The sequence below is a fragment of the Chaetodon auriga genome, chromosome 6 (assembly GCF_051107435.1).
Source record: "Chaetodon auriga isolate fChaAug3 chromosome 6, fChaAug3.hap1, whole genome shotgun sequence".
NCBI lineage: Eukaryota > Metazoa > Chordata > Actinopteri > Chaetodontiformes > Chaetodontidae > Chaetodon > Chaetodon auriga.
Window position 1 is genome coordinate 15,036,363 of NC_135079.1, and position 25,078 is coordinate 15,061,440.

At 44.4% G+C, this 25,078-nt stretch overlaps 1 protein-coding gene across 7 annotated transcripts in view; it reads right to left on the reverse strand.

The window, feature by feature from the left end:
• Positions 1–526: 526 nt before the first annotated feature.
• shank3a (SH3 and multiple ankyrin repeat domains 3a) overlaps positions 527–25,078 on the reverse strand; it is a 140,236-nt gene continuing 115,684 nt past the window's right edge. For 5 of the 7 annotated variants that reach the window (XM_076733438.1, XM_076733439.1, XM_076733440.1 and 2 more), the window contains 11 exons: positions 21,790–21,865; positions 19,225–19,307; positions 17,796–17,920; positions 17,375–17,510; positions 13,627–13,707; positions 13,425–13,448; positions 12,899–13,026; positions 12,529–12,634; positions 11,283–11,809; positions 8,488–10,589; positions 532–3,397 (listed from right to left, as the gene is read on the reverse strand). In XM_076733438.1, the coding sequence (XP_076589553.1) occupies positions 2,827–3,397; positions 8,488–10,589; positions 11,283–11,809; positions 12,529–12,634; positions 12,899–13,026; positions 13,425–13,448; positions 13,627–13,707; positions 17,375–17,510; positions 17,796–17,920; positions 19,225–19,307; positions 21,790–21,865 (3,959 nt within the window). In that variant the 3' untranslated portion in view covers positions 532–2,826. Of the gene's footprint in view, positions 3,398–4,747; positions 4,783–7,578; positions 7,749–8,487; positions 10,590–11,282; positions 11,810–12,528; positions 12,635–12,898; positions 13,027–13,424; positions 13,449–13,626; positions 13,708–17,374; positions 17,511–17,795; positions 17,921–19,224; positions 19,308–21,789; positions 21,866–25,078 lie in introns of those variants that run through there. The other 2 variants (XR_013077283.1, XM_076733441.1) reach the window with 2 other exon arrangements.

Below are 25,078 nucleotides of genomic sequence, written 5' to 3' on the forward strand. Positions count from 1 at the left end.
ACAATCAACCACACACTCTCACTGTCACGTGTATTCTCATCGTCTCTCTCTCAAACAAATACACACAAAAAATGCAAACACACAGTCTCACTCACACACACACATGCACGCACGCACACGCAGTGGAGACAAACGACCACACAGAGATTCAGGGAATCCAGATGCACACATGCGCTTGGACGTTGGGTGGCTTTTATGTTAGCACCTTGTCACCTTGTTTTGTGCAAATCATCCCCTAGTTCATAGTTCAGAGTTCAAAAGTTCAAGAGTTCATAGAAAGAATAAAATCTGCTCACCTTTTTCACAGGTGGTTAACTATGCATATATGCCAAACATTCATATATAGATCTATATACTTTTTGTTTTTCAAAAATTTATATGAAATCTATCATATATACATTGCTTGTGATTTTTTAAAAAAAGCAAATATTTGTAGTTTGTTCATTTTTACAAGAGTAAGTAAGTAAGTACGTTTAGAATGGACAGGATATCTGTTTTTTCTTTTCTGTCTTTTTTTTTTTTTTTCTGTCACTCCAAAATTGAAATGAGTGAAAGATTTAAGTATCATGTTCCACACGCTACAAAATCTACCCACAGTGTCCGAGGGTAACAAATCAACAAAGAAAAGAAAAAAGGAAAAGAGAGTAGAACGCAAAAAGTCCAAATGAGTCTGAGGACGTACTGTAACACTGGAGTCAGAAGTAAAATAATCAGTGAGGTCACAGTGAGGCAGTGAGTGCTATTCCTACAACCAAGATACAACGTTATCTTCACCACCCGCTTTTACAAACTGTCAGCAAAAAAGAAAAAAGAAAAAAAGATGCTCACAACTTCAGGCCAAGGGAAACTGCCTTGGCGCGCTGACTGGATGCTGCTGATGCACAGAGCGTCTTCAGCGGTAATGAGATTACCCGGACGTCTGTCGGAGAAAAGCTATGGATAAAATGCTTTTTTTTTTTTGTTGCGTGAATAAAACTCACTGTTTCTCACTGCCAGCAGAAGCTACTCATGAGTACAATTGCAGATTTTGTATTATTAAAGGAAAATTCAGTCGCTTTTTTAACAACCTGGGTCTCATGTTTAGAGTTCTGGCTGCCACCGTTTCTGATAATATTTTACTCACTAAGTAAACCATAGAGATAGAGCGAGGCAGCAATGTTGCAAGACACAGCCAGGTTGTAAAATACTGAATTTTCTTTAAGACCGTACAGAGGTTTTCCCATCCCCACAGCCTGTTAAACTACACACATTTGCTGCAGTGGCATTTCAGAAGGGCACATACTTTATATCTAGCTCATTTAAGCCCTTGTATGACAGGTTTTTGTTGGTTACACTCCGCGTAAAGGCCTGGTCTGAGAAGCATCATCAGGGGTCACAGGGATGGAAATTTTAAAAGCCCTCTAGCTTTTTTTTTTTTCCAGACTGTTAAATTGTCCTCACAGGTAGGAATTTGAATGGAAAGCATCAAAACAACAGCCAACAACCTCTCCATGCTAGTGCCCCAAACTTCCATCCCTGAGTGATTGACAGGCAAAAGATGAAGAGCCCCTTTCCAATGAGCGGTCTCATTACGTGGTCCTTACTGTTTGTTGTTGTGGATGAAGCAGAGTCAGAACCACGTCAGTGAGATCTGTAGCTGAAGCGGTAGGGATGGGTGTCAACTGGGGTCTCAGCCTCACATTATGGGATGCCCTTTAGTATGAAGGAAGACCGTAAGAAAATAAAAACAAACAACAAACTCTCTGTCCAAGACATGATGCAACTCGCCATGCTACGGTTCAAGAAAGGGTGACCATAAGCAAAGTTGTATACCTAAAAAACAAAAAAAAAAAAAAAAGAGGAAAAAAACCCCATATACTGTAGTAAACTATTGGTGGAATAAATTTAAAGATTTCTCTCTGCTTTCTATACTAAAAACCAAAAACAGGCGCAGATAAATTTATTATATTTCCTCTTTGCAACATTGTCTTTTCTTCTGAAAGCTATATTTAGATACATATATGTCATATTATATAATACCTATATATAATACTCCCTTTGGAAAACCAAAAAATTGATTATGAAAAAAGCCACGAGTGTTGGTTAAACATTCTCCAAATATAATAGATAGCACAGTCTGGGTACCAAGGCGGAGGGGTTTTCTCCTGTGGTTTACTTTGTGGAGCTCCACCTCTGGGCTCTAAAGTCTTCGGTTTAAAAACAACAGCAGGTATAGAGAAGACACACCTTTCAGAGCTGTGTCAGCACTATGTCCGTAGTCCTGTGTTCATCATTGTTGATCTCTGTATAAATATTTTGAAAGGCAACTGAGCTCTCTGTTTGGAAAGGAAATTCTTCCTCCTCCTCCTTTACTCAAACTGCAAAAGGCTTTCAGAGGCCTAATAGATGGAGGGATAGAGGTAGAGAGGAGAGGAGGGAATAGTGAGAGGGATAGTGTGGGTGTTACTAAGGGAACAACTGAAGCTTTCACAAATCAAATGTTTTAATTGGAGCTCATGCGATTCTCCTCGGCAAAGAAAGACCAGAGCTCATTTTGAGGTCCGATCTAATTGGCTGCAGTCAAGGAGGTGGGCAGACACTAGGGGCCGAGTAGAGGGGGACGAATGTATTGATTCCTCCTCTTCAGTGCAGTGCCAAGTGCAGGGTATTAATGCAGAACGGGGACGTAATGTGTCACGAGGGACCACAGGTAAACATTTGTGATGCAGAACATAAAAGCAGCCAGAGTAAAAGAGGAGCGGTTCCTATCTTTTCTCTTTTATCAAATCTATATTTTGCCCGTTCTTCATCTCTCCATCCATCTGTTGCTGTGTCTCAGGGCAGGGGTCAGCTCTCTAGCAGCAGTTTTAGTGCTCGTTCAATGTTCATGCGGTGGCCGACTCGTGTCACTCCCAGCTCTGCAAAGTCATCCTTGGTTAGAGCCGGGAGGTGAGAGCCTTCGATCTCGTGTTCCTGAAACCCTGCTCGGTGCTCCCCCAGATTGATGCTCTCCAGCCAGTCTCCGACGTCGTACTTATTCCAGAGGTGGAGGGGTTTCTGGTGGAAGGGTCGTAGGGCTAAAAGCGGTGACCCCAGCCCAGGGGAATGGGAAGGCGACGGGGACGGGGAGCGGGAGCGGGAACGGGCGCTGGAGCTCCTCATTACAAAGCGGACCTCTTTAGGCTCCTGGGGTAGGCTGAGGCTGGAGGATTTGAGGATGGTTTGTGGCGGTGTAGTCGGTGAGGTCGGTAGGCCGAAGCTTGAGAAACGTCCAAGTGGGTCGCCCCGATCAGGTGAGCCTGAACCTGGGCTTTGGGTGCGTCGGGTGACGGGGTAACGGCTGCCAGGGCGAATGGTGAATGTGGTGCCATAACTTCTCTGAGAAATGGTGTGGAGCTCGCCTAGGCTGCTGAAAAGTCTGGTGGAGACAGAGAGAGACGGGGTTTTAGGAATGTCAAGGGAGGAAGATGAAGGTGAACAAAGTGAAAATAAAGAAGAAGAAAAGGAGACCAAGCTTTGAGTTATACAGTGTGTATAAGCCACTGTAAGTTCTTGTATAGCTCCAGTTAGTGTAGGCTACAGGTTAATGACTGTTAGACAACAAGCTCCTCTCACATCACAGCCACATCGAAGCGGCAAGCTGCACTCATTGGTTACGAGTTTCTGAGATTTTTTACAGCTTCAGAAAAAAATATTTTTACGACTCAGCCACGAGACATCATATAGGATTTACATCACAACTTCATTTGTTAATAAGACTGTTTTTACTCTTCCGACACTCAGTCCACCTGACCATTACTGAAAAGTCTCTTTCTTCTAATGAATTCAATCAAAAGCTACTTCCTGTTAAGACATACTGGACACTTCAACTGTGACCCACAAACAGCGGCTAAGAATTAGATTAGAATCACAGCATCAAACAGACTTAGTGTTTTACATTGAAACAGCACTAACCTGAAAGCACTGACTTCCTATTTTAATATGTGACACAGTACAAACATGCACACACATTTCCCTACATGTATACACAGTCGGCGGACCTGCAGTCAGAGTAGAATTTCAGATTCGGTTTTCATCTTTGCTATTAAATTTGCTTTTTTACAACAGCGAATTACAGCATACAAAGAAAACAAAGGTGACATTTATCATGTCTTTAAACTGCTGTTAAAGGTCATATGGGGGTACACAAAGCATATCAAATGAATATTTATTTTACCTCTGAAGTGCAGCTAACGCGTTATTCAGTGCAGTAAGTCTACCACTGAGGGAATCTCAACCAGCCCAATGTTACCAACAACAGTCATTCCAGTATCCTTCACAGGTCCAAAAACTGCTGCCTCATCTACCTTTCATACCTGGTCCTCTCAAAAAAATAACAGAAGCATACATTTGTGAGTGTCTGTTTAGCCATTAGTATACTACTGATCTAATGGATGAGAGGATGGTCAGAAAGGAAAAGAGGGATGACGTAAAGATCAAGGTTAACATGAGAGGTCTATCTAGTTTGGTACAAGCAGAGGGAAGCAGAGAGGAGAGGCCTAAATATGGTCAGAGTTGGTGCGATGGTGTCTGTTTTATTCATGCATGTAAGAGTGTGTCTTATGTACAGGTGTGGCACGTGTTTTCCCTCGACTGCATGTGTTGATGTGGGTGAGATTTGGCCTAAAGAGTGTAATGGAAACAAAGGTAGCTTGGCAGCGCACAGGCTGGAAAAATGATCAGACTACAGGGAGCCGACGGATATGAGATGAGCTCCATGCGCACTTACACAGTCGTCCTGCCCTCCTGGGCGCACAGTCAGTTCTAGACCAATCAGATCAGAGCAGCAGGGCGGAGCATGCAAGGTGAGCAGAGAGAGAGCAATGGGAGAGAATGTTAGCATCACTCCATGAGACGCAGCCTGCCAACCAGACTTATAGTCTGCTTCAGCCAACTCTGCTGTCTTTGACATGCCGGATGTGTGTGTGTGTGTGTGTGTGTGTGTGTGTGTGTGTGTGTGACTGTGTGAGTGTGAGTGCATGTGTGCACATGTGTATTCATGCGTGTGTGTGCATGTGTTGGTGTTACTGATGTGTGAGCGTGACAAAGACAGCAGAGTAGGCTTCTGTACTGGAAGGCCTGACCAGTGGGCTACATGAGAGAGAAATGAGCACACTATTCACATATCAAACACTGCACAAACAAAGAAAAACAAACAAACAAACAAACAAATAAATGAACAAATAAAGGGCGGGCACATGTCCCTTGACTTTTGTTGTTTGCTTTGGCTCTTATTCAGAAATGATTTGGACTAAAAGAACCGTTATTCTCATTAGTAAACATTCATTTTTATATCTATTGTGCAAGTAGTAGTTATTCATTTAAATTTTCATTCTAATCAAGAAATACAAATCGCAAGACTTTCTGTTATGTTTTGGCGTGGTTTAAGAAACCTACAGCGTCCAATAAGCAAGACAGTCAGGGACCATGGCCACCGTCAACACAATCACTGAAAAACAAAACAAAGTTATGCAAATTACACAAACAGAGAAAGAACAGAAAACGAAAGAGCACAACTGAAATAAAACGAGAACCACAGGTTTCTAAACCACCCAAAGCTATGATACACAGCATGGCAACGAAGTGGATACAAGAAAGACAAAATACAGCAGCATGTGTGGTTTCTGACGAGGTTTAAATGGGGCACACAGTGGATGGCGGGTAAGTGATGGAACAACGTTACAGTTAAGGGCGCTGGGATGCCTGCGCTACTGTATACATGAAATGCTCCAGCAGATGAGGAGAAACAAATGCAGAGGCAGAGAAAGAGAGAAATAATGGTGTGCATGATCATGATCATCACTGTCACAGCCGAGGGCAATCAGCTGTCAGGATGGATATGGCGGAGATGAGGCCCAATCAGGAGTGAGTGTTACATGAAATGTTGGATTTGATATCATGGTTCAACTTGTCCATCCAGGTATCGTGATGTATGGATCAATGCCTGGTGGCTGAATTTGGCTCAGTGTTACAAGGCGACTTCATATTTCATTTGTGGTCACCCAGGCAATGCGCTGTCTTCAGCAACAGGAATGAATGAGCTTTTCAGCCCAAATTATTTCGATAACAGACAACTATTGCTAATAAGGATGGGACTGCAAAACGTGCCTATGAGGCTTTTACGATACATTAAGGTTTATGCTTACTCATTTCCTGCTTCCAAGATGTCCAGAAGCAACAACAAGAAGTAGCAGCAGACTTCTGTTGACACCACTACACTGTCACTCCCATGTAGAGGACAACAGCTATGGTTACACAATTCTGCCAAGTGCCGATTTTAGACAGCATTAAAGGCCAATAACGAGTAGCCCTACGTGAAGCTCTTCGGTTTCGGTTCTAATGTCTTCTCAATCTCACATCGCGTCTTCAGACCTCTTAATCAGCAGTGTAGTGTGGTAAACACGAAAGATATTTTTTCCACCCTCCGTATTCACAGGAATGGAAATGAAGATGAGAGAAGAAGAAAGGAGAAGAGCAAGGCTATAAACATCAGCTGCACCTGAAGAGTGCCTGCAAACTCCAGAGCTCTTTGAAAGCTACATCCTGACAACTGCACTGATAAATTACTGCATATGAATGACGCTCCTGAACATCACATTGAAATTAACATCAATTTGTGGCAATTTCATGGCTGACTAAAACTACAATGGACAACAACAACAACCACAAAAAAGACTGCATTTGTGATTCAAAAGTCAGACGTTAACTTTCGACCTGCCAAGCCGAACACACCTGGGCTGAGGCGGGTTATCGTTCACCTGAGGAAAAACTCTACGTCAAAATCAAAGAGGAGACGCCACCACTTATTTGACAGTTACTTCACGTGGCACCTTCTGAAAAGGTCAGGACCTCGTCCCGTCCTCAACGTAATGCCAAGATCATGAGCGGATGGTTTTAAACATGACACACCATTATAGTTCAGTCATGTTCAAATACTTCCGAAAATACATCCTTAAATCTTTGAGATTATCGCTGATATTGTCGGATGGGGGACAGTGATAAGAAAGAAACAACTGTTTCTGCTCTTATCAAATTTCTATCAGCGATGGCTGCAAAGAGCTGTGGATATAAGGATGTATTATGCATTATTTGAACAAGGACTCTGGGAAAAGCTCAAGGAAAAGCTGGAAGGGAAGCTACTGGCAGGGTAAGAGGTTTGAACCCAACAGTGAGTGTGTGTGTGAGATGACAAGAGGCTTCAAGAAGTGCATGCCTCCAAGCCCTGTTACCTTGTTTGCACCAACAGATAACCCACCACACACAAACACACGCACACAAACACACACACCTTGTGTAACACTAACTAATTGACTACTACTGTCTACTGCATGTGCTTAACAACACAGATCACTTTACAGGAGGCCAAGGAGTGCAGCTGTAACTATGGAAACAAGGAGCACTTTAGACCCAAGACCCAACCCAATCGATTCTAGTAGCACAGTTTATCTTTAAAACCAGTGGTTTTCCTCAAGACACAGCACAGTAGCCAAATATTCTTCTATCTTCTCTTTTTAATCAGCTTTAATTTGAAAGGGAGGAATCAGGTGATGCAAACAAGGTAACAAAACATATTTAAAAGAAAATAAATGAAACAAAATTTCGAAACGGGTTGTTCTCTTTAAATGGGATTAGTTGATAGGGTTGTTAGGACAAGAAGATATATTAAAAAAAGCTTAAGTTTACCCTAGGGGCTATAACCTTAAGGTTTACTCTCTTCGGTGTCCTCACATCTGCAGAAATATAAAGGACTTCATTGTAGTTTCAGGTATGGTGTGAAGAAAAAAGAAACCCACAGACAGACAAAAAACAGCGCTGTGCTTCAGACAACCCTGGTGTCGCTGTGCCTCTCTTCTATGCTGATGTTACTGTATGACCAATAGAATACACAACAACACTGTCAGGGAAGCTAATATGAGCAATGCTGGTGACCTCTGATCTCATTATCACTGGCTTAAATATGCATATTTTAAAACATGAATAAAACCACATCATGCACAGAAGTAAAACGTGAAGCCGCTGTCTTTGACTCAGCCTCGCGGTATCCCTCTTTACAAAGGAATGCTATCACATTTCAGACTCTTAGTCATCGTCATTATGAAATATTTTTCCTTTTAAATAATAAGTGAAAGCGTCTGTGTTTGCAGTCTCTCTTTCAGTGGGCTTGTTATTGCAAGGACCAAGAGGGATTATCTGCTGTAGACAAAACTATTTCAATAAAGTGATATAAAATAATGATAAACAGGAGAAAACAATTAAGTTCGGCGTCCGACAAGTATGTCATTTTTAAAGAATTTTAGAGTCGTCTGTGTGAGGAAGGGCACTGGAATTGCTTTATTTTGCTAACTGATGTCTCACATGGGCAAAAGATATGAATGAAACTTGCAATCGTCACTTTTTAATGTAACAATCTGTTCTGTCACTCAGTGTTCAATACAGTCTGGAGAACGTTTAACTCGCTTTTTCTCTTACCTGGCACCTGCCACAGGTGACTTCCTGCCAGGGTCAAGTGATGCTCCCAGTGGTTCCTCTCCCAATGACCTAGTGTCTTTATTTAGCTGCTGTAGTCGGGAACTGAGCTCCCCCATAACAGATGGTTTTGTTCCCTCATCTGCACCCAGCCCCAGTCCCAGCCCACCAAGATTGCCCAAACTCCCAATACCTAGCCCCACACCTGGTCCACGAGGCTCTACTGGGTCCCCCCATAGCTTGGACCTCCGCTGGAAGAGGTAGCGAGGCTTGGTGGGGGCTAGTCCAGTCACTGAAGCTGAACCACCTGAGGGCAGCCCAACACCCCCAGCTGCAGCAGCAGCCAGGGCAGCAGCCTGTTGCTGTGATAGCAGCTCGCTGTCAGAGCTCTGCTTCAGCAGAGGGTCCCTGAAGGTGACGGGTCCTTTACTGCCTCCTATCTGGGACTTGAGTCGGGGCTTAGGAGGCACTGGCGGCTTGTCGAGCACAAAAGTCTGCCCGTCGGCATAGGAGGTGTGCGTGGTGTGTGTGTCGGCAGGCTCGCCGCTTTCTGAGGACAATGTGGACATGCTGGAAACCGTGGAGACGGTGCTGGTGGTCTCGAGATGGTGGTCTCGCTCTCTCTCGCTGGAGCTGCGCGTGTCAGCCTCCTCCACGCCTGAGTCAGCCGCAGAGCCAGACTCGCCCACTGGTGGGGGCTCCAGAGGATCAGAGGGCTTCCCTGAGACAGCTGCTGCACTGGGTGGAGGTGGGGGCTGGGGAGGCTGAGGCTGCGTGGGGGTCACAATTGGGGTTGTTGGGGTTGAGGGAGTGTGGGGTGTTGGTGTTGTAGGGGTGGTGGGAGAGGAAACAGGTTTAGTTGGGGACACTGGCGTCCCCTGTGCCTGTGCGAGCAGCCCATTAGCAAACTCCTCTGGTGGCGGAACAACTCCGATCTTACGTAGCTCCTCTCTTGTTTCCTCATCACTGGAGGACAACATTGCAGGGGGCAGGGTCACTGTGTACGGATCCACATCCTCCTCTGAGCTTCCCTGAGCCAGACTCTTCTCTTGGGCCGGACTGGCAGGACGCTGAGTTTGAGGCTGGGCCTGGGGCTGGGAGACTGTGGGACTGGGGGATTTAGCCCGTGGACTTGGAGATTTGCTGAGCTCCGTGGACTTTGGGGTAGGTGCCTGCTCTAGTTCTGAACCCACCCCGACAGCTTGGCCATTACTGGTAGCATGGACCATGATTAGCCCTGCTGTCTTCTGCTGCGAGGTATCCATAATACTGATCAACATACTTTTTTTATCCTCTAGTCTCTTCTCCTCCTTCCTTTCCTCTACTCTGGCCTCCATCTCCTGCCGGAAAGATACAGGTGACGGTGATGTGGCCCACTGTGGTTTGGTGGGCTGCGGAACTAAAACTGATGCCAGGGAGGATCCAACCCCATGCCCTGCTGCCTTGGCGCTTTTAGGTGAGAAAGGGGGAGTTGTGGATGCCCCTTCCCCATGTGGAGACTCTTTGGTCTGAGGGTCAATGAATATTACGCCCTGGCCTACTCGCTCCTGTTTAGTCCTAGGCTCTGGGCTGCTAGTTGGGGACTGGCTCTGGGAGGTCAGTGCCCTCTCCCTTGCGGCCAGCGCAAGAGCCAGTGGAGAGTTGGGGTCCAGGGGCTTTCCTGTGAGCGGATGGATAAAGGTGGTCCCACTGGGTGAGGGGCTCAGGGCCAAGGCAGGGGGAGGCAGCTGTCCCAGCTCTCGGGTGAGCATCCGTTCATCGATGGAGTGAGACTGAGTCAGAGAGGGGGCGTCAGAGCTGGTGGTAGACGCCCCCTCCATGGTCCCAACAGAAAGGAAGACAGTGGATTTCCTCCGTTCTTCTAGGCGACGCTCACGGTCTTTCACTGCTCCAGCAATTGCAGCAGCAAAGGGGCCCTTACCCTGAAACATCATGTCTCCCTGGGCACGCATACGCTCTCGCTCAGCCATCAGCTGCTGCTGGTAGTAGTCTGCACGGCTGGTGTGTGTGTGCCCATGGGTATGTGGGTGTCGTCCTGAGGGTGAGCTCTCTCGGGAGTGGGCAGCAGCTAAAGCTAAACTAGCTTTTTCTTGTGCATCTTCCACCTGCAGCAAGACAAAATGAAATTAACCAAGCATGTCAAAGTGAACAACAATCACCTGAAACTCAATATCAGCAAAACCAATGAGCTCGTGGTGGACTACTAAAGGGACAGCAGGACCCCTACTTGTATCCTTGTTGTCAGTCAGGGACAAGAAGCGAAGATGGTGGACTTGTACAAGTACCTTGGGATACAAATCAATAAAAAACTTGACTCGGCTCACCTCTTCCTGAGGAGACTCAGAATACAAAACTGATTTGTCTTGACTTCAATGAGCTTTGTTGTTCTTGCTCTATTGTCTGTCTGTTAGTGTGTAAGTTCACTGAGAGAAACAAGAAACAGAGCCAGATTTTTTGTATGTGTTGCTTGGCCATTAACGTCGGATAGAACACAAAGTTGTAGCCATGACAGTAGACAGTGCTTCAAATGTGGACGTAGCTGCAAAGAAGCTGCAAATTCTAAAATGTGGATGTTTCACAACCTGGCAGCACAGAGGATCTGTACAATGACCACAGTTTCAAGGTGAGCAGCCAAAATTTGTGTCACCAATTCACAGTGAATTTGACCTTTTGGATATAAAATGTCATCACTTCATCATTGAGACATTTGTGAGACATTTGTGTGAAATTTTGTCGTAATATTCTTGAGTTATGAGCAAAAACACAAGCGAGGAGACCATTTTCAACATCCAACCTACCTGTAGTTGTTTCACCAGGGGACTTTTCTTCCTCTGGGGCTTGGTGGGTGTGTATAGTCCAATGCTAAATTGACCCACATTAGCATAAGGGTTGTCAATAACCCGACCCTTCCTTTTGATTCGCTCAGGTGGAGTAGCAGCAGAGGGACGGGGAATTTCTGTGGGTTCTACAGGTAGATGGGAAGAGTCCTGGAGGATGATCATGGAGCGCGCTTTCTTCTGTCTCTCGATGTGTGTGGCCTGCCGCTGAGCGGCCTCATAAGGCAGGTCCAAAGAGGAGGGCTTGAAGCTGGAGCGACCTGCAGGCTCATGGCCCTGACTCTGGGTCCTAGATGGGGGAGGAGGAGGGCAGAAGGCTGGGGGAGGACCAGTGTCTAGGTAGTAGGGAGGAGGAGGAGGTGCCATTTGTGGAGGTGGAGGGATGGGATGGGGCTGTGAGTGGTCTCGGAGGCTGTCTGTCATGGAGGAACTGCGGGGAAATCTGTGCTCGCCTGCCAGGGCAGAAAGCCGATCTTCCTCAGTGGCACCTGATGAGGGAGAGGAGAGAGAGGAGAGCACAAATCATCTGGTGACAGGGAGTAAGCTCATGTAAAAGGACCATTTCATACCAACCTAGCAGGTCCTCAGCTGCTTCATGAAAAATACATGGTAATGCATCCTTCTGTTATTCTGTTAAACCAAACAGTTAATAATGTATCAGGTGTCTCAAGTGCAGCTATACAATATTTTAATAAAGCACGGAACTAACTATTTTTAACTCATTTAACAATTAATTCAACATTCATTTAACGAGTGTGCTTGAAAACAGGAAAAATGTTTAATAACACAGAGTATTAATAATGCATGTGTATATCTACTTTTGAAATAGTCTGTACTTGAACATCTGCTCTGCAAATCTGCTTCTGTGAAAATCTAATAAGCACATTTGCACATTTTGAATGTGTAATACAATGTAAGTGCGCATTTGCAACCATGTCACTGCTGACATTTGCTAATCTGCCAAGGTTTGAAAAGGGAAATTATTTATTTATTATTTTTAAATTTGTTTGATGAGTTTCAGCCTCTGTATTTTCTCTTTCTTGCTCTGCTGTCTAGATGCTATTCTTTGTGAGTGTTATTTATTAAATAAATAATAAAGCTCCATTATTTTATATCCACTGCATTTTCAGTATATTACCTATAAGCATGCTGTACATAAGATACACAATCATTCACCCGATTGGTACAGGATGGGTGGTTGTTTTACCAAAAGACTTGGTCCTGGACATCCCCTTTGGTAGTGGTATGTGACCTCTCTCAATGCCTGGGTGAAGACCTCCATGTAGAGTCATCCCTTGCCTCTCAAACAGTGACTGCAGCACAACAAAACCACAATAAGTTTTAATGCCTTTAAAGCTCCAGTAAAACTCCTAAAAAAAAAAAAAAAAAAAAGAAAAACCAAACCGTACACAGAATACCGAGAACAAAGACGCGCAAAGCAGTGCATGTGTGCAGTGTTGTGCAGTGCTGTGTAGCCCAGGTGTTTCTCAGTATGTTCTGTGTCAGATTGAGTTTGAATGTACGCCAACATAGTGGCATATGCTGTCTGCCAGTGTGCTGTGTGTAGGTGCACTCACACTGATCTCTGCTGGTGTTATTCTCCTGCTGGTGGGCCGTTGTTTGACAGTGGCTGCTCTGTAATCTGCCTCCGAGGGCTGAGAACGCAACATAGACTCCTGGGATGCCAACATCTCATCTAGTCTCTCTGTTGAGAGGGAAATGAGCCAGAACTAAATACTGAGACATAAGACCAGGGAAACATTGTATCATCATTTCTGACACTGCTTACACAATAGAGAATACAAACTGTGATTAAAAAGGCATCTTCATAATGTAGCTACGCTCTCCGATGTGAGGTCATGCTCAAAATCACTGCAATATCACTGCACTGTATCTCAATACAACTTTACTGTGTTTCCTTGAGATTTAAGAGCTGAATAAGACTGAAAGAGATAAAAAAAAAAAGACAGAAAGTGGAGAGAGTCCACGTAGTTCAAGTGTTCTGCTCTTCTGATCAGAATCAACGCTGCTTAAATTGACACAGCAGTGATAAATCATCTTAATGACGTTCAGAGAGGTGTCAATTTCTTGCCTCAGACTCACCTCCTCTTCTCCTCCGAGCAGAAGCTTGGTGGGAAAAAGATTGCGTCAGCAGAGGAGGGAAAATGACAAGAACAAGCCAACAGAGGTGACTATTCTAAAAGTTAGGAGACACACCAAGTTTTAATGACAAAGGGAAAGCAGAAATGTGACAGAAAAGGAAGAAGAGAGTGTGGAGTTTGCACGCCACTTCTCTGGCACTCACCCAGTTCTTCTAATTCAGCGGTCATGGACTTAGAGCGCAGTGTCAGGGTGGTACTGGGAGCTCTCTTGGGTGGCGGGGGAGCTGTGGAGAAAAGGCATGGTGTTGAGGATGAAGTAGAAGGGGATGAAAATCCTTTGGCTTTGCGGCTCAGAGCCCTCCTGGCATCTCCCAGGCGGCCAGTCCATCCCGTCTTCACTGCTTTGATCTGGTTAATTTCAGACGAACTGGATGCCTCACACTTAGGCAGGACCTTGTTCAGGCTACGGTTGGAGCCCATCTTCTTCATTTTTTATTCTCTGTTGGTCCGATGGGTTGCAAATTTGTCAGTCTGTCTCCAAAACTTTCAGTGTTTTAGTCTTTGTACTGCAAGAGTTCCTCTCTGTTGAGGAGCCCAGAGGCAGTAAATGTACAGCTCAGTCCTCTTTGTAACATCCCTACCTCTCTGAATCCTCCCATTACACAGCAAACAACAGAATTTGTCTACCACGATAGGCAGAACGAGTAAAACGAGTGTGGCAAGGAGAGGAAAGTCGTCCATCTTACTTTTAATATGCTGGCTGTCTGGAATTTCGCAGGTGTGCATCAGACAGAAACGCACAGATACACTGGCTTACACACACATGCATATCCTCCCACATGTGGGACCACATACAGACACACAGACAAAAGTCTCTGAGGGAGGACATAATGACATGTGGGCTGACAGATGAAGAGATAACAGTAAATTCAACAGCTAAGGAAAAGAATGCGCTGCAGACTTTATACCCCAAAGCCCATGGGAGCCTCCCAATCCCACTATACACACAAGGCAACTGGGCTGTTATCGTCCCACTCAAAGCAGTAAAACACAGCAAGCGTCAGCTCCAAATGGAAACAGCAGAGTTTTCAATAAAAGGCTTCAAAGAAGGTAACAACAACCACTGTAATCAACCAAATTAAAGATAATGTGGTCATGTAGTCACGCATGTTAAGACAATGTAACAGTGTAATGTCATGCAGTCTGAGACCATAAAGCCGCAAACAGCAGCACTGCCTATATGCAAGTTTCCTAACAATGCCTCCACAAAACAACTAGATCAGCTCACTCTGAGATCTGAGATCGACCAGCTAGCAATCAATGCACCGATGTAGAAAGCGACAGATCTCTAAATCCCACAGATGCCCCAGTGCCTTACGAGAGCCTAACCATCCTGCTGTCGTCAGCGGCTGCAGATCTAGTTGTACATACGCCATCCTGGGTACAGTCCACATCAAACATCTTCATTTCCTCACCAGTCTGCAGATTCTGGTACAGTAGCAGGGAGCAGAGGAGACGGAGGAGGATGGAGACAGAGAGAGGAACAGAGACAGAGTCAGAGGGAGAGAGAGATGCTTTTGCTGTAATGTGATGCTTAATTCAAACATGCAGTGTAGTCACCATGGCAACGGTGGCAGTAGTGAGGCCTCGCATGGTGCAGAGAATGTGTGTTTTGGATGTGTGTTTGCTTCCAAGTCCCTGTGTGTGTCTGTGTGTGTGTGTGTGTGTGTGAGAGAGAGAGAGAGAGAGAGAGAGAGAGAGAGAGAGAGAGAGAGAGAGAGTGCATGTGTGAGCATGCATCTGTGCATTTCTGCAAAGGTGCGGCACAAGATGCAGGAAAGTCCCACCGGAGGAGCAGTGCAGCAGGAGAGGGTGTTCAACACAGCTCAGGATGGAAGAGAAAGACACGCAGGCAAGTTTGAAGAATCCCCTTCTCCCCCACCACTGAAAAAATATACACACTCCATCTTGTCGACTGCTGTCTGCCCATCTTTTCTTCGATTCACAGTGAAGGAATCTTAGCAGCCATTGTCTGTTCACCTCACTCCCACCTCAGCAGCTTAGACACAAGCAGCAATAAGCAGGCGTTAATGGAGGCATCAGGACAATGACTTGGGAGCACAAAAAGACAAAAATAAATGAAGCACTAAGTTAAAAGGCACTCAAAAAAAAGTCAACTGTGAGTACATATTTCTTCATTTAGTTCCAATATATCCGACACAATCCTTACATCTGTCAGTTAAATATGAGGTAATAGCCAGCAGCCATTCATCTTATCTCAGCATGAAGACTAGACACAGGGGGAAACAGCTAGCCTGGCTCTGTCCAAAGGGAACAAAATCTGCCTAGCAGCACCTCTAAAGTAAATTAATTAACATATCTGTCTCTTTCTTTCACAAGGGCATATGTGACAGACTTTTTCCTGCTTGAAACCAGCTAAGAAACAGCAAATTGTCCTTTTCACCCTTTGCATTTTGTACGGATTAAGACAACTAAAATTAGCATGTACGGGGTTTTAAAACCAGCGGAAAACCTGCTAAAATAGGTGTCTTTCCCACAGCCAGCAGACATTAGCCTCTTCTTTTTTGGTGTGTCAAGTTTGACATCACTATCATGCTGGAAAACAGGAAGAGTAGAAATCAGCATGGAGACTAATGATAATGTTATTGTCGTTACTTATTTCTATCTTTTACGAGATGATGATTTTGGAAACGGAGTGCAACAAGCTGACAGTAGTGTGTGACAGGAAATATTTATGCACTAACGTCCAAAACTTCATCAAAACAATCATCCCACTGGAGAAGGGGCAGAAATTAGTGTGTCCACGCAGATATCGTGTTTCTATCACTGCCGATCAGAGCTGCAGCTGAAAAATCCCTGAGCCCAGGGACGAATGCCAACTGTGCCCTTTCTCACTGGAGACAAAAGCCAGATGTTAGTGGGTGTTTTTTTTTTGTTTTTTGTCCAGTGTGAATGAGGCTTTAGTGAGATTTAGAGGTGCAGGTAGGTGGATTTGGTAACTTTTTGATAGAACCAGCCTCTGTTTCCAGTCTTTGCGCTAAACTAGGCTACAGCTTCAAACACAATGGACCAAAATGGAGATGTATTGATCTTCTCGTCTAACTCCAATTCCAACTCCAATTCCACTTCAATTATGACGAGTGAGTGAACTCAGTCTGAAGAAGACTGTGACATGCGGTTCAAAGCCCCAAAAAACAAAAACAAACAAACAAACACAGCAAGCACTAAATTGACCTTCAGTTAATATTATGAGAAGAATGATGGCCAATGGGGCCGGGTTTATGAAAAAGAGACAAGCATAAGTAAGGATAGAAAGATAGAAAAACCACAGGGGTGAGAGACAGACGGACAGACCGAGACAGATTAAGAGAAAGCATGAGGTCCTGAGTGGCAGGATTTAGTGGGTACAGTACTGTCCCAATGAAACTAGGTCAAACCCATTTATCACTGTCTCTGTATCTCAATTATCGCAAAGGAGGTACACACACCACTCCAGCACACACACGCGCACACACACAACCGCAGTGTACACAGTCCTGAGGTCATAGTGCCAGGACTGTGTGGGAGCTGAGTAATGGCGAGCTGTGGTTGACATGGAAACCACATGAATCTACAGCAGGGAAACGTGGTAGAAATCACCTTGACAATGGAAACACACACACACCGTCTCTGTACATAGTCCATACAGTTACACAGCTCATGAGCAAATAACGTGGAGACCCTCAAACCCCGAGCACATAATATACTTTAAATAAAGCCTTTCCAATGTAATCACCATCATTCATACAAAAAGCACACGTGAAGCAGGATTTTAGATACATTCACATTGTGTTTGTGTGAAGTTACATTTTAAACATCACATTTGGGGAAACGTACTGCTTTTTTAAAGGGAGGCTGCAGAGGAGCTCATCCCATCCTTCTGTTCTTTACCTTTCTTCCGAACAACCTCCTCAGACTCAGGTTTGCGTGTGACAGACACCACCTTCATCAGCAGCCTGTTGCCCCCTTGCCGGATCAAGGACACCACCTGCTTATGGCCCACCTTCACTACATTCACCCCGTTTACCTAAATGCACAAAAAGACAGTGAGATGCTGACTTGTGTGTAACCTTTTATAATGCTGCAGATTTTCTTCAGTCAATCAGGGTGAGATACTTCATCCTCAAGTCATTTCCCGCAAATCATGTCTACTCTCCTCAGTAACTCAAATATGTCTTAATGTATGTGTCATATCCACATGCACTCTGCAGAACACTGCAGCTGTTAGTTTTCGTTCTCTGTTAACAGCCATCGCCAGTAATGAGACAAATACAGAAGAAGCAGCAGCAAGTGAAGTGCCGTCCTTCATTACCTCAATGAGGAAGTCTCCTGTCCTCAGTCCGGCCCTCCAGGCCACTCCCTCCACATCCACAGACTCCAGGTACTGAAGGGCAGGGAATGCAGGGGTGGGGGTGAACTCTTCAATGGGCGTCTCGGCTGAGGAGGAACACAGAGAGCTAAGTGAAATCTGTGGCTTCCTTTGATTTATTTTTGCTTTCCCAGTGAATGAGATCAATGATCACATCTGCTCTATTTGTATTTCTTTGGTGCCAATGATACACTTTTCAAAACTTCCCTTTTAGCTTTTCTAAAATGATTTCATTCATACTTTGCACTGTGTTCAGTCCTATTAGTTGACTAAACATGTGTGAATATATTAAGCAGGAGTACTCGTAATATTACTATTAATACTAGCCCTGAGAGGATGTACTGCTGCTGCATGCTGCACCTAAACGTCATTATTGATGCATGCAGTATAGTTGCACATGCTCAACTCAGCTTTATGGATATCTAAAAACACACACACACACACACACACACACACACACACACACACACATACACACACACACAGCCACTTTGTTGAGTGAGTGCGCCACCACAAACTCCATTTAATCTTGGACCGAATCCAGCTAAATCACTGACACATGAGACTTCTCAGACGACCACTAAGTGACCTGCGCTGTGTGTTTGTGCATGTGTGTGCGTGTTTGTGTGTGTGTCTTTAAGGCTACGGGAGACTAAAAGACGGCGAGAGTAAAAGGGAGCATGGTGGGCCAAGATCCATGGTAGTGAGTGATGGAGCAGTAAAGCACATTCAGGCTCCCGGCAAGGTGCCTGCGAGGGGTTGCCATGGTAACCAGCCCGAGCAGAGCAGGGAGAGCTGGCACGTGCGTGAGTAAAATGAATTTGTGGCGATGGAGATGAGTAGAGATGAGATTTTGGTTTAAAAATGCTAGAGATAGATATGAAAGCGATAGAGTAATTTTTTGAGAGGATAATGGACAGGAAGGATATAAAGGAGGTGGAGGAGAGCGGAGAGGAGCAAAAACAAGGACAGACAGAGTGAAGATGAAAGAAACAAGAGAGGAGGGGAGAGAGGAGTGCGTCTCCACTAAAGCTGAACGCCATGTGCGGGGAACAGATGGGACAGCGAGCCGACAGCTCAGCCATGGATGACGCCGCCAAAGGGGCTGCATGCGCTCACACACACGCATGCACTCACACACACAGCAGTGCATCTGAGTATACAAGCTGAGTGTTGACCAAAGCTGGTCGCGTTGTTGACTCACACAGTAACAATAGAGACTGAGCTGTACTCCGTGACTCAGATCAACAGACTGCTTCTCACATCAAAACGTCAATCTCATGCGTTGAAAACAGGTCTGTAGTGAGCATGGACGTTTTGGCAAAGGTGTGAGTGTGAGTGTGTGTGTGTGTGCGTGTGTTTGTATTCTCACCTTTGGCTCCCCGCAGGACAAAGCCAAACCCCTCATTTTCTTTCTTCTGTAAAACAGCATTTTTCTCCTCTATGATATAGTCACTGTGAAGGAGAGAGCAGAGGGAGATCAGGTATGAATCCAACACCATCCTCACACAGAGAGAGAGAGAGGGGCGAGAGGGAGGGCAGGAGAGTGAAGAGGGTCAGTCGGGGGGTTGACAAGTGGGAGGAGATGTAGGCGAGCACACACACAAACACACACACACACACACACACCTGTACTGTACTTCCTTTCCTGTTAACCAATCAAGTTAAAAGCCAAGCAAGCAACCACAGCTCAGGATTCCCAGGGGTTATACCAGTATTTTGAGAGAGAGAGAGCAGGCGAGAGAGAGAGAGAGAGAGAGAGAGAGAGAGTCCTCGTGACTGAAGTATCTTTGGGATAAAACCAAGGAGTGAATCAATCTTCTGGCTGATCCCTCAGATGAGACTTCAGCTGAGGAGGGTGAGGAGGGCCTCTGCTAAAGACACTGACAGAGATGACTCAGATGTAATATCATATCCTGACTAATGAGAGAGGGAATGGGAGGCAAAAGCAAGTGAGTAGTTCATCACTGTCTGATTTTCCTGACTGTTGAGGGTTGGAGGCTTTTAGATGGGGTGAACCTGTGCTGCCCTCTAAACACTTAAATGGTATTTTCTTTTTTCAAGCTCACAGGCTCTGTGTCCAAAGCCTGTGAGCTAAAACCAAAGCAGAGTTAGACAGGAAGTCTTTAGCAGCAAAGCGAATACTTCGGGACAATGGTGGACGGGTGTGCAGAAACATATTCAGACAGTCTAATGCGGAACAGCAAAACAACATTTGAAATTAGAAAGGTGCTGCACCTTAAGTGTAGACGACTTTAACCATCTACCCTTGGTTTGCACTCGATGGAGATAAATGACATAGAAACTGCGGCGGTACTTGTATCTTCCAGTCTTTTCACACCACACTTTGACTGAGGGGACTGCAGCCTGAACACCTTGACAAAACGCCAAGAGGATTGTAATATTCTGTGATTTTCAGAGTTATCAGTCATCCCACCTCACAGCTGAGGCAGATGTAGAGGGCTAGTGTTCAGGTTGCAACTCAGTAGGCGGCTGTAGCCTCCTTTAGCTTAGTTACACTTCACTCTCAGACTTACCAAGGGAACACAGAGCCCCTGCTGCTGGAGCCAGGGGACCCGTAACAAACCTTTCTGCAGGAGGGAGGTCAAAGGTTTGGTTTCATAAAAACCTATCTATCCACTTTTGCACCAGTTATTATGCACAAAACACCGTGCTGGTTAAGTATCATCAGTAAGATGCTGTTTCACTCCAAACCCTTTTATCCACTATGCTTTCATCCCTGATCTGTGCCTCAAAATGCTGCATTAATGCAATATGCTCAGTGTCTTTGCTCAGAATTTCTATCCGCCTACATAATTCGATAAAGAAATGACTCTGATGTAAAACTTACAATTAAAATGGTAAATGTATCCTCAAAGGAAACATATCCTTTGACATTTGCAATTCTTATATCCCTAAAACTGCAGTTCAGATATTCATCTAAGAAAATGTACAACTCTATATGTTTCAGACATTTGTATGTTGCACTGGCCCCTTAAAAGCTCACTCTTGTGGCTGTAACCTGCTGCAGTGCTGTGATCATTTTTTATTGTGGCACCTCTGGAAAGCAACATTAATTTTGCTTCATTGACTTTTTCTCTGAGTCTCAACAAAACTGTGTTTGGTTAAAGATGCTATCTGCCATTCCAAAAGTGTATTCATACCATGTAATGCCTCATGTATGCAGGCTATCACAGGCAAGCAAGATGCTAAATGCTACAAACCTGGAGCTCTGGTAGCAGAAGTGACATTTAATCCAACTAAAACCTAGAAGGCAAGAACCTGACATTTTATGAAAGGCTGTGAAAGTAGGTGGGGACAATGCTCATTCAGACCATTGCTGTGTCTCAAAATGACACACTGTGGCATTAAAGCGGGAATTTGCATCATAACAAAACTGCACATAGTGTGCGACTCCATTATCAGCAAACAAATCTGACTTAGAAGAGAGGGAGCACTCCCACTATCTACACAATTATTGTTAGCTTGAGAGAGGGAGGGCAGAGACCAACAGTCAAAATAAACAAATTATTAGTAAAATAAAACATTAAACTGATTGAATTAGATTCTGGCAGCAAATCATAAAAATATGAAGCACAAAACTCTGCATGTGCCCACTGGTAGACTCTGGATTATGCATGTGCATGTACCAATGCACAGACTCCCACACATACGCAAAAATCAAACTGTTGAACAGAGTTATGCAATGCAATTTTATGTGTATTTTACAATTGGAACTGGGTGCACTGGCAGCCTCATGCCTTTAGATGGCAGCAGCTCCATAGCTCTCCAACACCTTCTCATATGGACTTTATTGCCCCTGCTGATGCAAGGAAGGGGTCTTTGATATGACCAATAGTTTGTGCAGTGCAGTGAACACTAATACACACAGCTCAGACACTGCGGTCGCATGTTAGCTAAGAGAATGAGGCTGTACCTGTATGAGGTGAAGTTGTCGTAGGATCCCACAGTGTAGTGTCTGAACAGTCTCTTCGTGCGGTCCTCCCGAGTCTCTGTGAAACACATGAAATGCATCTAATCAGACAATCCAGTGCTCCAAGTTCTGCATTGATACTCCCCCATTATATTGCATGCTAATATCAAGGACTGACACATGAAAACACATAAGTGTTTTCACATTGGGATGAAATGGTGTATTTAAGTTTAAAAGTCAATTACTCATCTGGTCATTTCTTGTATGTATAATAATGATTTTGGTATTAAGTGATTTAATTTTAAAGAGAAGATATATAAATGGTGAGAAAAAGTTTCAATTTACCTTTAACAAAGCCTTACACACATACATACACACACACACGCACACGCAGAATGGTGAGTAGTAAAACCATCAATTTGACAAAATTTTGATTGTGGTTTCATATCAGAGGCACTCCTGCAATTACCTACACATCACACAAGGCTGAAATTCCTCGTGCAGTGCAGCGTCTTGAAAGCAAGGTCAGCCACATTTCCCAGAGTGTTCTGTTCTCGCAGCAGTTTGTCACAGAATTGAGTAAATGAGCCGAATTTAGAAACTTCCAAGGGGTGCACTGCTTAAACATAATTTAGGAAGGACAACAGTTATTTTTTTGGATTCGATTCAGCTCTGGTGGTGACTTTCTACAAACCCACAAAAATCCAAAAACGACAAGGCTGTTTCTGCTCCAGCTCTGAGCACGTCAGTATGAAAATGTCAGCAAAAACTCAATTCAGTTAGCACAGAGAGGAATTAAGCTACCACAGAGAGGTAATTATCATTAACATGCTTCATTTGTCATAACCTTCCAGAGTATAATTGTTCTCTGGTAATTTTTTTTTCTGTTTTTGAAACAGCTAAATAATTGCACAACTCTGCCTTTAAAGAGTTTCTCTTAAAATGGGCAAATGCACTAGAGTAGGAACCGTGTTGAGCTCAATTAATACAGTGTGTGTGTGTGTACAGTATGCATGTGTGGTTCCTGTCAGCATGTGGGTGGATTTATCCTATGGGAGTGCTGATAGAGATCGATGCCCTTTCCCCATCCCAATAATACAAGCTGCACCTCCACTGAACAGCAATCTGCTGACTTCACACCCCAAGACCCTTTCAGACCACACAGATACTCTTAATTGGGCAAAGCTGTGAGAGTGAGGGGCGTCCTGGCAGTGATGTGAGACACACGGCATGAAGCCAGGAACCCGGCTCGTAACCTTGGTCCCCCGCTCCATTTCCTGTCACATTTTAATGTCCGCCATCTAAAGGCAATACGGCAAGCTGCTTGAGATATCCTGCGTATGTGTGTGTATGAGGAGCAAAGAGTGAAAAGGGAAAGAGATCAAACAGGAGAGCAGACTTGAAGTGGCTTGCATCCTCAGATCCACTTTGGCCTGTCCATCTGACTGTGTGTGTGAGTGACAGACTGTCAGCTGAGAACAACTTGAAGCTCTGATAACTGCATCCACTGACACTTGGTGACATACTAGAAGGTCAAAACAAAACAAAAAAAAAAAGGCAATTCTCAAATTCTCAATTTAACTCTTCACTCGCTTGTTTCAGCATGATTGCAAAATGTGGCTGTCGCCTTCCCTCACCACACAAGCATGACCAAGCCTGCTTGATAAGAAGGCCCATCTCTTCATCTCCCGGTCGCTGGCTGCAACGATGTGTATTTGAGGCGGCTAGGTTGAAAGGACAATTCTCCCTGAAAACATTTTTCATGGTCAAAAACATAAAAAATAAATAAATTCTGGCACTATTTTCTTCCTATATTGTGTCTTTTTGTTACTTTCACAGACGTCAACCACAAAGGAGTGAGACAGCTCTTTGCCATTGAACATCTAACATCAAATTTTGGGTTCAGTCCATCAGGAGAAGAGAAATTTAATTTCACTGCAGTGTTTAAGAAGATGGGGAGAAATTCAGCTTGAAAAAGAAAAAAAAAGACAGTTTCTGCAATAGCAGCATCTGCATTCAAGGGACACGTCTTATATTTTCTATTCTGAAACATCTCTATCTTTTCTCTTACTATGCAATCAATTACTGCTCTCTCCACCTACTCAGATAACCCACAACGGAAGGCAACGAGTTCATGGCTGTTTTCTGACGTTGGACAAAAGTCATTCTGGGAAATGTACTTTGGAGCAAATTACAAACTCCAGTGGACTTGATATTGTGGTAATAAAAACCTTTAGTTTATCTGAATTGTCTTTTAGGAACCCCTCAGAATTTATCCCTGTGGAGATGAACGCTCCCTTCAAGTGGATGAGGGTGTAGTAGAGATCACCTCCGCAGAGGGCATCTTCCTTTTGTACTCAGTTCCCTGGACTGCGTTTATAGGTGTGCTGGAAAACTGCCGAGGTAATGATGTTATGGCAACACTGTAAGCAACAGATAAGTGTTGTCACAGCCCCTTCCCTCCAATCAGATCGTGTTTCTTTAGCTTTCTCTGATGCCAGAAGGAAGCTCAGTGACTGGTTTTTAATTTGCACGGACGTCCTACAACCTGGATGACAAAGACACAGACACTGCAAACTAAAATCCAAACAGAAAAGGCAGGTCACAGCAAAGTGGGTTTGATTCACGGCGTCAACATACGCGCTGAGTAACATGTAAGAAAACATTCCACCTTAAAAGTCGCTGGTAGCTGCTTTTCAGTCTATTGCCAGCTAACATTAGCTTGTGCAGATGAACAGGCAGCAAAACAAAGTCATCATTCCTCATTCACTCCTCTGAATGCTTCTTTATTTGCGATGCATTTGCAGAGAAACGTTACAAAGCCAGCCTCTTAAACTTGGCCGGCTTGTGCTGCATCCACGAGGCCTGCAGGAAATGAAAGCGTCCCGAGCTACATTTCATAGCCTAGTGTATTAGATGAGCGTGACCTCTGCCTGCACTTTCCTTCAGAACGGATGTTTCAAATGCGACTTCATTTGCTCAGCACAATAAGTGAGTTACATCATTCAAAACACAAACTAGTTGTGTCTGTTCGCCTATTCTGCTTCATGCCACAACCTCCTACATCCATGGTATCTCCTAATACTACTTAGCTAGATGCTTGGCTGAGAGAGAGAAAGAAGTGAGGTGAAGCTGGTTGAAGGAAAGTGGCTCCATGAAAATTAAGAACAAAGAAGTATTTCCTCACGAAAACATGAAAGAAAATTAAAGAGCAGATTAATCAAGAGTGTGTGAGAGTATCAAAGAATGAGATGTGTAATTAAGAAAGAAGCTGAGTGGGTGTTTTGTTGAG